Raw genomic sequence first — 12,477 nt, 5'->3', positions numbered from 1 at the left:
CTAAGTCATTGATATGGATTGTAAAATGCTGAGTCCCAAGCACTGCTCAATGCAGTTCCCGTTAAGCAATCCCCAAAATGATCCATTTATACCTACTGTGACCTGTCCATTTATCGAGTTGGTGATGAGTTGTCACATGGATGGAGATTTACAAAGTTAACCAGGAAGAACAAAATGCATCAGTCAGTGTAGCAATACAGTTTAAAATAACCACGAAAGGTCAGTGTCCAAACATAAGAGTTAACCAGCAATCCTCACAGAGCAAGGAAAAATAGTAAAAAGACAGAATGAAAGGCTCTTTATTTAAAAGGTCACAGCATTTGTAACTAGATGGATAAATTGAGAGCGCAAATAGAAATGAATGGATATAATATGATAGCATTAGAGAGAAGTGATTGCAAAAGGACCAAGGGAAAGGTGGGTAGCTGTTTGATAAAGGATGAGATCAACAATGAACCATAGAATCCCAACAGTGCAGAAGGAGACCATTCGGCCCATCGAGTCTACACCAACCCTCCAAAACAGCATCTTGCCCAGGCCCATTTCCCCCACCCTATCCCCACCTAATCACACCCCCAGACACTAAAGGGCAATTTTACCATGGCTATCCACCTAACCTGCACATTTATGGGCTGTGGGAGGTAACTGGAGCACCCGGAGGGAACCCACGCAGAAATGGGGAGAATGTGCAAAATCCACACAGACAGTCACTCAAGACCAGAATGAGCCCTGGTCCCTGGTGCTGTGAGGCAGCAGTGCTAAACACTGTGCCACCTCTTGACTCCGTGCAAATTTAGTTTGAGCGAAGATAAGAAATAGCAAGGGAAATAAGTCACTATCGGGAGTGGCGTATACATCCCCTAACAGTAACTACACTGTAGAATGAGTATGCATCAAGAAATAATGGCAGTATGTAAGGATCAAGTTGGCAAAGGTAGCCTTGAGAATGAGTTCATAGGGTGCATTTGGGGCAGTTTCTTAGAACAATAAGTTCTGGAAGCAACCAAGGAACAGGCTATTTTACACCTGGTAATGTTCTGAGGATGAATTAATTAATGGTCTCACAGTAAAGAATCTTCAAAGCAACAGGGATCATCATATGATAGAATTTCACATTCCGTTTGAGAGTCAGAAATGTAGGTCCGAAACTAGTGTCGAAAACTTAAATAAAAGAAAAGATATAAAGCAGAAATGGTCTAGGAAAATAGGTTAAAGAGTAAGAAGGTAGATAAACAGTGCAGATATTTAAGGATATATTTCATAACTGACAACAAAGATGATTTCTACTGAAAAAGAAAGATTCTAAGAGTAGGGTGCACTATCCCTGGCTAGTTAAGAAAGCTAAGGGTGGTGCCAAATTGAAAGTAAAGGTGTACAATGCGGTCAAGATTCGTGGTATTTCAAAAGATTGGGAAAATTTTTAGAAACTTTAGGGTGGCATGATGGCACAGTGATTAGCACTGCTACCTCGCAACACCAGGGACCCGGGTTCGATTCCAGCCTTGGGTGACTGTGTGGAGTTTGCACATTCTCCCCATGCCTGCGTGGGTTTTCTCCGGCTGCTCCAGTTTTCTCCCACAGTCCAAAGATGTGCAGGTTAGGTGGATTGGCCATGCTTGGTGTCCAAAGGTTAGGTGTGTTTACATTCTAATGGGGTTAGGATGGGGGATTGGACCTATGTACGGTGCTCTTTCGGAGGGTCAGTGCAGACTCAATAGGCCGAATGGCTACCTTCTGCGCTGTAGGGATTTTGTGGTTACGTCCAATCCCATCACATTAACATTGTGTAATAGCCTCTTGTGTGGTACCTTATTAAATACTTTATTTAAAAAATCCGAAGGCATTGCATCCTCCAGTTCCCTCTTATCCACCCTACAACTGACAAAGAACTCTAGCAAATTTGTCAAACATGTTTTCCCTTTCAAAAAACCGTGTTGATTCTGCCTAATTAATTATAAGTTTTTAAATGCTATGTTACTATTTCCCTAATAAATGATTCTAAGGGCAGCATAGTGGCGCAGTGGTTAGCATTGCTGCCTCACGGCACCGAGGTCCCAGGTTCGATCCCGCCTCTGGGTCACTGTCCGTGTGGAGTTTGCACATTCTCCCCGTGTTTGCGTGGGTTTCGCCCCCACAACCGAAAGATGTGCAGGCTAGGTGGATTGGACACGCTAAATAGCCCCTTAATTGAAAAAAAAAATGAATTGGGTACTCTAAATTTTCATTTTTTTAAAAAAATGATGTTAGGCTAACTGGCCTATAGTCCCCCTGTTTTCCTTTTCCTTCCTTTCTTGAACAGCGGGGTCACATTTTTTACCTTCAATCAGTTGGGACTGTTCTGGAATCTAGGGAATTCTGTGTAAGTTTGATAATTCTTTCCAAATATGCAGGCACATCTATGACATATGTCGTGCATTTTATATTGCCATGTATCATATGTAGAACGAAAGAGAAAATGCTGGAAAATCTCAGCAGGTCTGGCAGCATCTGTGGGAGAGAAAAGAGCTAACGTTTCGAGTCCGATGACTCTTTGTCAAAGCTAACAGACAGAGAAAGTGGGAAATATTTATACTGTGGAGTGAGAATGAAAGATGAGTCATAGCCACAGAAACCCAGGGAAACCGGGTGTTAATGGCCACAGAAACCAAGGGGAAAGAGTGCTAATGGCAGTCCCCAGAGAGGACAAAAGATGTGAAAGGCCAAACAGCAGATAAACTAACATCAGAGGATGAACTGTAGATGTGAGGGGAGGGAAAGGGGGAAGCAAAGAGGAGAAAGGTTAATGAAAGGTGGATAAGATTGGCGGGGGTGGGGGGCAGGTTAAATATATATTAAGAAAGAACGAAAAATGGTAAAAGACAGTTAAAATGAAATGGGATGAAGACAAATAGGTCAAGGCAGGGTAGTGCTGATCATCTGAAGTTGTTGAATTCGATGTTGAGACCGGAAGGCTGTAGCGTGCCTAACCGGAAAATGAGATGTTGTTCCTCCAGTTTGCGTTGAGCTTCACTGGAACATTGCAGCAGGCCAAGAATGGACATGGGGCATGGGAGCAGGTTCTTTTATTAAAATGGCAAGCAACGGGAAGGTCAGGGTCCTGAATGTGCACAGACCGAAGATGCTCAGCAAGGCGATCACCCAGTCTGCGTTTGGTCTCTCCGATACAGAGAAGACCACATTGGGAGCAGCGAATGCAGTAGACCAAATTGGAAGAGATGCAAGTGGCTTAACCTTAACCTGCTTAACCTGGAATGAGTGTTTTGGGCTTGGGATGTTAAGCATGGAAGAGGTGAACGGGCAGGTGTTACACCTTCTGTGATTGCATGGGAAGGTGCCATGGGTGATGGGAGAGGTACTGGGTATGGTGGAGGAGTGGACTAGGTTATCTCGGAGGGAACAGTCTCTGCGGAATGCTGACAGAGGGAGTGAAGGGAAGATGTGTTTGGTGGTGGCATCACACTGGAGTTGACGAAAATGGTGGAGGATTATGCTTTGCATACGGAGGCTGGTGGGATGAAATGTGAGAACAAGAAGGGACTCTATCCTTATTCTGGGAGGGAGTGGAGGGGCGAGGGTAGTGGCGCGGGGATGGGCCGCACACTGTTGACGGCCATGTCCACAACTGTAGTGGGAAATCACGGTCAAGGAAGAAGGAACACATTTTCGAAGCACCATTTTGGAAAGTGGCATCATCGGAACAAATGCGACGGAGGCGAAGGAGTTGAGAGAAAGGGACGGAGTCCTTACAGGATGTAGGGTGCAAAGAGCTGTAGTCCAGATAGCTGTGGGAGTCAGTGGGATTGTAGTGGATATTAGTGGATAGTCTATTGCCGGAAATGGAGACAGAAAGATCAAGGAAGGGAAGGGAAGTGTCTGAGATGGACCAGATGAAAGTGATGGAGGGGTGGAAACTGGAAGCGAAGTTGATGAATTTTTCCAGGTCCGTACGAGAGCATGACGCGGCACCAAAATAATCATCAATGTATCGGTAAAGGAGTTGTGGGAGGGGGCCCGGATAGGCCTGGAACAAGGAATGTTCCACATACCCCACAAAAAGGCAAGAGTAGCTAGGACCCATGCGGGTACCCATTGCTACACCTTTGATTTGGAGAAAGTGGGATGAGTTAAAGGAGAAGTTGTTCAGCGATAGAACGAGTTCAGCCAGGCGGAGGAGAGTGGTGGTGGATGTGAATTGTCCGGGCCTCTTTTCGAGAAAGAAGCCCATCTCAGGCCATCCTGATGTGGGATGGTGGTGTAGGGTGATTGCTCATCCATGGTGAATAGAATACGGATAGGGCCCGCAAACTGGAAGCTGTCAATATGACGCAGGGCATCAGAGGAATCCCGGATGTAGGTGGGGAGGGAATGGACCAGAGCAGTGAGGATGGATAAGTCAAGATAAGAGGAAATAAGCTCGGTGGGGCAGGAGCATGCTGACACAGTGGGCCTGCCGGGACAGTCCTTTTTGTGGATTTTAGGAAGTAGGTAAAAGCGGGCTGTCCGGGGTTGGGAGACTGAGGTTGGAAGCCGTAGGGGGAAGGCATCCGGAGAAAATGAGGTTGCTACGGTGTTGGAGATAATGGCTTGGTGTTCAGCCTGGTCATGGTCATGGTCCAGGGGGAGGTAAGAGGAAGTATCAGAGTTGGCGCTCAGCCTCTGCAAGGTAGATGTCAGTGCGCCAGATGACAAGAGCACCCCCTTTGTCGGCAGGTTTGATGACAAAGTCGTGGTTAGAACTGACGGAGTGAAGAGCAGAAAGTTCGGAAGGAGAGCGGTTGGAATGGGTGAGGGGGGCAGAAAGATTCAGACGGCCGATGTCCCGTCGACAGTTCTCAATGAAAAGATCAAGGGCAGGTAATTGTCCCGGCGGGGATGGGGGTCCACTTGGAGGCAGAATGTTGGAGGCACATGAAAGGATCAGTGGAACGGGGGGAGGATTCTTGCCCAAAGAAGTGGGCACGGAGACGAAGAAGGCGAATGAAGAGTTCAACATCATGTCGAGCCCGGAATTCATTGAGGTGGGGACGTAAGGGTACAAAGCTGAGTCCTTTGCTGAGAACAGCACGCTCAGCCTCAGAGAGGGAAAGGTCGGAGGGTATGGTGAACACATCCCAGGTATGGCCTGGGATGGGCAGTGGTGTTGATACTGGGAGAAATGAGTGGAATTCTCCGACCCCCCCCCCGGCCAGGTCGGAGAATCGCCGGCGGGCCGCGTGAATCGCGCCACGCCCCCCCAATGCCCGGGCACGATTCTCCACAGAGCGGAGAATCGGCGCCACTGGGGCCGGCGCGACGCCAGTCGGGGTATGCGCCGACTTTCCGGCCCGGGCCGGCGCGCCGATTCTCCGGCCTGGATGGGCCGAGCGGCTTTCAACAAAAAGCAGAGTCCCGCTGGCGCCGTTCTAACATCCTCTGAGCCGGCGGGACCTCGGCCTTGAAGTGTCCGGGGGTGGCCTGTGGGGGGGGAGGGGAAGGTCTGACCCTGGGGAGGGGAGCCTCCGTAGTGGCCTGACCCGTGATCAGGGCCCACCAATTGGCGGGCTGGCCTCTCTGTCGGGGGACCTCCTTTCCTCCGTGCCGGCTCCTGTAGCCCTGCGCCATTTGGCGTCAGGGCCGGCACGGGGAAGAAGGCCACTGCGCATGCCGCTAGTTGGCGCCGGGCTAACTGCGCGTGCGTGGACCCCACGGCGCCGGGTTCAGGCTGGGATCGGCAGCTGGAGCGGCATGGGCCGCTCCAGCGCCGTGCGCACTGTGGGCCGGAGAATGGGGTCCCGGAACGGACGCCAATGCCAGAGTAAAACATCCAGTTTTTACGACGGCATCAGCACTTAGCCGCCCGATGAGAGAATCCCGCCCGGGGTACGAGGGATTGGGACTGGTGGAGGGCCTAGGCTGGGCAGTGGTGTTGACACTGGGAGAAATGGGGTACGAGGGATTGGGACTGGGATTTTATCATATGTAGAATGCCCACCTGTCTATCAAATGCCATAACTTGTTATTATTCACTCTCCTATTGAGAGAAGGCAACTAAAGTCTAAAATGTTCTTTTAGGTTTCCTTATGCAACAGAAGCAGATGAAGGGTGTAGGAACTGGGTTTCTCAGTGTATGTCTCCTGTATTTGGAGGTTCTGCTAAAGATTTTCCTGATCCAGCAGTAAGTAGATCACCTTTATTTAGTCAAAGAGCTTCTTTTCAAGAGTCAGAATTTCTTGGACATGTTCAAATACGAAATCCAAAGACTAAAGGTTTAGCTCTTATTTCATTCTTTGATTACCAGATTAAAATTGAACAATTCCTTGAAGAATCTAAGATGGGAGAACACAAGATTCCAAAAAAGCTCATTGAAGTTATGTCTGGGAACACTGCCTGTCAGCCTACAGCTAACAGATTGGCAAAAAGGAAAAAAATAGAAGACGAAAGGGATTCTCCCACTAATTGTGAAAAGCCTTCATTTAATAAAGAAAATCTTCCATCAAAATTAGAGAAAGCTGTTTCTGTGAACAATGATAATCTTGACAAGCCACTGGACTTGTCTGACCATGTTTCTAGTGGCCGGTTGGAAGTTAGAAGCCAAGGAAAAGATGAAGTGTGCAGTAAACTAATTAAGGTTACCCCACTGGAATGCCTGAAACCAAGTATAAAGACAACAAATTTCAGAAGAACCTACAATGGAGTTACTAAGGATCCTCAAGACGATACTTACCTGCAAGAGATCATTGGGAGACCTCGTAATGAAATATGTCAAGATGTTAAAATAAAAAGTGAAAAGAATGGAGGGGATGGAGATTCATCCAGTTGTAGATATTCTCAACTACAACCCAGTAACGTTACTCGGAAAGAGCAACTTCTTAATGATCTAAAGGTATGTTTCATGTATATATAGTAATGTAACCTACTCATCTTTCGCTTAGCAATTGTGACAATTTGTGTAGTGTCTCCATTACAGAATAATGGATTAACAGGAAAATGATGAAGGTAATAAGTGCTTTGGCATTGCATGTCGGGATAAGTGGAAACCGCAGTAGGTCATTCAGCCTTGAGCTTGTTTTGCCATTCAGTTAAATCATGGCTGACCTCAGCCTCAACTCCATTCATCTCCTATTGTTCCATTTCCCTGATACCCTTACCTCACATTAATATATATCCGTCTTGAAATCTATATAAAAAATTCAGCATTCACAGGCTTCTGGTAATATCATTCCACATTTCTACTACCCTTTGTGGGAAAAATGACACCATAGATACAGATCTGGTTCTTCCACTCTACTGAACTGGTGCTGTGTCAACTTTGCTGCAGGGAGGCAGCGAGCCAGCTTTCTCACATGGATACACAGGTCAAATCAGGATATTTCCACCAGGCTGCTGTATGCAGGTGGAGGTGAAGATGCACTGGCAGCAGGGTGGTTGTACTTTTTGCTTGTTCCTCATCGCAGATGTTGAACTGGGAGGTCCAAGATGGTGAAAAAAATATGCTTGCATTTGAAGGCTCAGAAGATGATGTGAAACTGGAAATTTTAGCTGAAAGTTGAAGTAAAAATCTATGTGGAATAGAATGTGTGTACATAATATATTCCACAGATGGAATAATAATAGTGGAAAATTTCAACTACCCTCGAAATTAATTGGCCAGAAGAGAGAGATAAACGGTATAAGGGGATGATATTTCTACAATGTGTACAGGGCGTCATTTTAACTCAATAGGTAAAAGGCTTGTCAAGGGAAGATTAGCTGCCAGATCTGGCAATAGGGAATAAACCAAAACAGATAGTAAGTATAAGGATAGCAGTGGGGCGCATGGCAAGAGTGAATATGTAGAGATTGGGAGTGAAATCAAAACAATGAGGAAGGCAAAGAGGAATGATTAAATTATCAAGGAACATAAAGCAGCAGTACAATATTCTCTAGAAACATGCAAAGGAAAGTCAGGTAGGGAATGGGGTTCATGAAGAAATTTACAGGATAAAATCAGACTCTGAGATAGTGAAATGGCAGAAATGGTAAATAACTTCCCGGTTCCCCAATGTTGCATTTAGGGCTCCCCCTATGATGCACTGGAGAATCCCGCTAAGAAGTTCCCAAGTAAAGGTTAACCCAGCAATTACTCAGAAGTACTAACTTGCTCTGGACAATTGCGCTGAGCTGGGAACCATCCAACAGAAGCGATTTAAATCACTGATTTCAGGTGGTTCTGCCAGTTTAACTTTGATAGTTACTCTGAAAAAGATAGAGGGGGAAAAAAATCACTTCTAACTATTTAAACGCCCAGGCCCGCATGGGACAGCCCCCAGGAAAATGACCCTCCAGGGGACCCACCACTCCACCCCCTTCTCTCCCCAGTCGGACCTGATTTGACCCTCCTTGCACCCCCCCCCCCCTTCCAACTTGGTTCTGTGCACTCGGCAGTTACTCCACGCCAATGCTGCCGAGTGCACGCTTCGCTGCTCCTGTCTTTACCAGCCCGAGTGAGGAAGGTTGGGTGACACATGGACTTTGGAATCCCAGTGAAGGCAAGTATGTCGAGAGTGGCAATCTGCCAGAGATTGCCACTCCGAGGAAGTTACTTTGCTTCAGATCAGTTAGACAGAGCAGCAGAACATAAGATTAGAAATGATACAACCAGAATTAAAAGAGAGAAGTATGAAATAAAGTAATCAAATTCTGAGGATACAACTGTGGTCTGGATAGATCACGATGTATTCTAAATGTATCTAGGGGAAAGATTGCAGAGGCACAATTCCATACACTTAATTTGGGTTTTAGTGCCCAGAGGACTGGCAGATAGCTAACACAGTGCGTATATTTAAGAAGGAAGATGGACCATGTCAAAGAAACTACAGACAGGCAGCTTAACAATAGTACCAGGAAAAATAATGGAAACCTTATCAAAAAAGAAAATAGAAAAATATTTGGTAATAACTAAAACTGAATATTCAGCAGAGATTTCAGAAGAGAAAGTCTTTCTATTGTTATCTCTTTAGTTAAGAGAGATAGTAGACGAGGTTAATGCAGATGTAACTTTACCTACATTTCCACACAATAGGGTTTAATTGCAGAGGATAGAAAGGAGAAGTAGAGAAGCTATGCCAAGCTTATATCAAACCTTTTGAGCACTGTGTACAATTCTCATTGTTGTACTATTTTAATTTTTAAAAAATATTTTTATTTTCCTTTTTCACATTTTCTTTTGCATTTACACCCATCAACAATAAACAATAATCAGCAACAGATATGTCAATCCCCATAACAATAACAATGATCCCATCCTCCCACCAACCCCCAAACATCAGCCCGCATGTTTACATAAACAAATGACAAAAAGGAATCAGGGATTACCCAGTCACCCTTAATATACACAGCCCCCTACCCCCCCCACCCCTCCCACCCACCCCCCCCCCCCCCCCCAACTATGTTCGATGTTATCCAGTTCTTGAAAGTGCATAGTAAATAGTGCCCATGACTTGTAGAACCCCTCCGAGCTTCCCCTCAATTCGAACTTAACCTTCTCAAGGGTCAAGTATTCCAACAGGTCCCCCCGCCATGCCAGGGCACTGGGTGGAGAGGCTGCTCTCTATCCCAGCAGGATCCGCCTTCGGGCGATCAACGAGGCGAAGGCTATGATATCTGCCTCCGCACCCGTTTCCAACCCTGGCTGGTCCGACACCCCGAATATGGCCTCCCAGGGGCCCGGGTCCAGTTTCACACGCACCACCTTGGAAACTACCCTAAACACCCCCTTCCAGTACTCTCCTAGCTTTGGACAGGACTAAAACATATGAACGTGATTAGCCCGCCTCCCCCCCCCCCCCCGCAACGCTCACACACATCTTTTACTCCTTCAAAGAATCGGCTCATCCTCACCCTCGTGAGGTGCGCTCTCTATACCACCTTCAGCTGTATCAGCCCCAACCTTGCACATGAGGTGGAGGCATTCACTCTCCGGAGCACCTCACACTAGACCCCCTCCTCTATAACCTCTCCCTGCTCTTCCTCCCACTTTGCTTTGATCCCTTCCAGTCTTATCCTCTTCCAAAATAGCTCCGCTGACACTGCCCCCTTCTCCAGTCCCCTTGTCGTCAGCACCTCCTCCAGCAATGTGGAGGCCGGTTCCTCTGAGAAGCTCTGTATCTCCTTCCTGGCAAAATCCCGAACCTGCATGTACCTAAACACTTCTCCCTGCTCCAGCCCATACTTCGCCTCCAGCTCCCTCAATCCTGCAAACCGAACCCGAAGAAACAAATCTTTTAGCGTCTTAATCCCCCTCTCTTCCCATTTCCGAAAACTTCCATCCCACCTCCTTGGCTCAAATCTGTGGTTCCCCCGAATCGGCATTTCCCTTGACCCTACCCCCAACCTGAACTGCTAGCGAAACTGCCTTCAGATTTTCAATGAAGCTAATATTACCGGACTCCCCGAGTATTTCCCCGGAGCTATCGGGAGCGGCGCTGTTGCAAGTGCCTTCAGCCCCGATCCCCTGCACAAACTCCTCCATTCTGACCCACTGGGAATCAACCCCTCTGACCCAGCTCCGCACCTTCTCCACATTCGCTGCCAGTAGTAGTCCAACAGGTTCGGGAGACCCATACCCCCTGCCTGCCTTCCCCTCTGTAGCCGCACCTTTCTCACTCTGGCCATCTTCCCTCCTCATATGAACGAGGTAATCGTTCCCTCAATCTCCCTGAAAAAAGACTTTGGCAGGAAAATTGGTAGGCATTGAAAAATAAACAGAAATCGCGGCAACACATTCATTTTAACCACTTGTACCCCACCCGCCAGTGACAGAGGAAGGACATCCCACCTTGCCAGATCGGCTTTCACTCTCCCCAGTAAACTAGTGATGTTGTACCTGCGAAGCCTCCCCCACTTCCGGGCAACCTGCACCCCCAGATACCTAAAGTGAGTCCCTGCCCTACAGAATGGCAGCCCCCCCACCCCTGCCCCCACCCCCGGCCGAGACACCACAAAATACTCACTCTTGTCCAGATTCAGATTGTACCCCGAGAAAGACCCAAATACCCGCAGTAGCTCTAATATTCCTCCTATCGACGCACTCGATTCCGACACATACAGCAGAAAGTCGTCGGCATAGAATGACACCCTATGCTCTATTTCCCCCCCCCCCCCCGCCCCCGCCCCCGCACTATTCCTTTCCATGCTCCTGAACTTCTCAATGCGATGGCCAACAGCTCAATCACCAGTGCAAACAGCAATCTTGGTCCAATCTCAAACCGCTCCAGAACTGCCATCAGGTACCCCAATTCTACCCGATCAAAAGCCTTCTCGGCATCCAATGCCACAACTACCTCTGTTTCCTTCCCTTCCGCCGGTGCCATAACAATGTTCAAAACCCTCCTAATGTTCGAAAACAGCTGCCTCCCTTTCACGAACCCCGTCTGATCCTCCCCTATCACCTTCGGGAGGCACTCCTCCAGCCTACCCGCCAGTACCTTCGCCAATACTTTTGCGTCCACATTCAGAGGTGATATGGGCCGATACGACCCACACTCCGTCGGATCCTTATCTTTTTTTAGCAACAGGAAAATCAATGCCTTCCCCAAGGTTTGCGGCAACACCCCCTTCCCTATCGCCTCTTCAAACATCCCCCCCCCCATCAGGGGTGCCAACCTATCCTTGAATTTTTGATAATATTCCACCGGAAACCCAGTCGGCCCTGCCACCTTCCCCGACTGCATCCTCCCAATCGCATCCTTTATCTCCTGCTCCACTATTGCTCCTTCTAATGTAGCCCTGTCCCCCTCCCCTAGCCTTAGGTACTCCAACCCATCTAGAAATTCCTGCATCTCACGGTCTCTCCTGGGTGGCTCTGACTTGTACAACCTCTCATAAAACGCCTCAAAAACCTTGTTAATCAGCACTGGAGCCACCACCAACTTCCCTGCCCTATCCCTCACCTGAAGAATTTCCTTTGCCGCTGCCTCCCTCCGGAGCTGACCTGTTAACATCTCCATGTTCATAAACTGCACTCCTTGCTCGTGTCAGTTGGCGCACCGCCTTCCTGGTGGACAGTCGGTCGATGCGCGCCTGTAGTTCCTTCCTCTTTTCCAGCTTCACTGGGTCCCCATCTTCTGCATACCTCCTATCTACCTCCAACATCTCATCTATTACCGTCTGCCGCTCCAACCTCTCCTCTTTGTCCACCCTGGCCTTAAAAGAAATTACCTCACCCCTCACCATCGCCTTTAGAGCCTCCCAGACGACTGCCTTCGACACCTCACCCGTACAATTGAACCCTACATATTCCTTAATTACCATTTCAATTTTCTCACAGAGCACTTGGTTCCCCAAAAGCCCCACATCCAGTTTCCACCCGGGTCTCTGCGCTGCCGCCTTCTCCAGCACCATATCCACCCAATGTGGAGTGTGATCTGACACTGCAATTGCAGAGTATTCTGACCCCTTGACTCCAGCCAGCAAATCATTTCCCACCACAAAAAAGTTGACCCACGAGTATACCTTATG

The 12,477-nt window shown here is 47.9% G+C and overlaps 1 protein-coding gene across 3 annotated transcripts in view; it reads left to right on the top strand.

The window, feature by feature from the left end:
• The window catches only part of rbbp8 (retinoblastoma binding protein 8), a 243,628-nt gene that overhangs the window by 195,120 nt on the left and 36,031 nt on the right, over positions 1–12,477 (top strand). For all 3 annotated transcript variants that reach the window (XM_072467446.1, XM_072467444.1, XM_072467445.1), the window contains exons 11-12: positions 6,052–6,154; positions 6,278–6,862. In XM_072467446.1, coding sequence (XP_072323547.1) covers positions 6,052–6,154; positions 6,278–6,862 — 688 coding nt within the window. The remainder of the gene's footprint in view (positions 1–6,051; positions 6,155–6,277; positions 6,863–12,477) is intronic.

Source organism: Scyliorhinus torazame, chromosome 11, assembly GCF_047496885.1.
Source record: "Scyliorhinus torazame isolate Kashiwa2021f chromosome 11, sScyTor2.1, whole genome shotgun sequence".
NCBI lineage: Eukaryota > Metazoa > Chordata > Chondrichthyes > Carcharhiniformes > Scyliorhinidae > Scyliorhinus > Scyliorhinus torazame.
The sequence above is the reverse complement of the archived record's forward strand: the minus strand, read 5'-3'. Positions and strand labels throughout refer to the sequence as shown.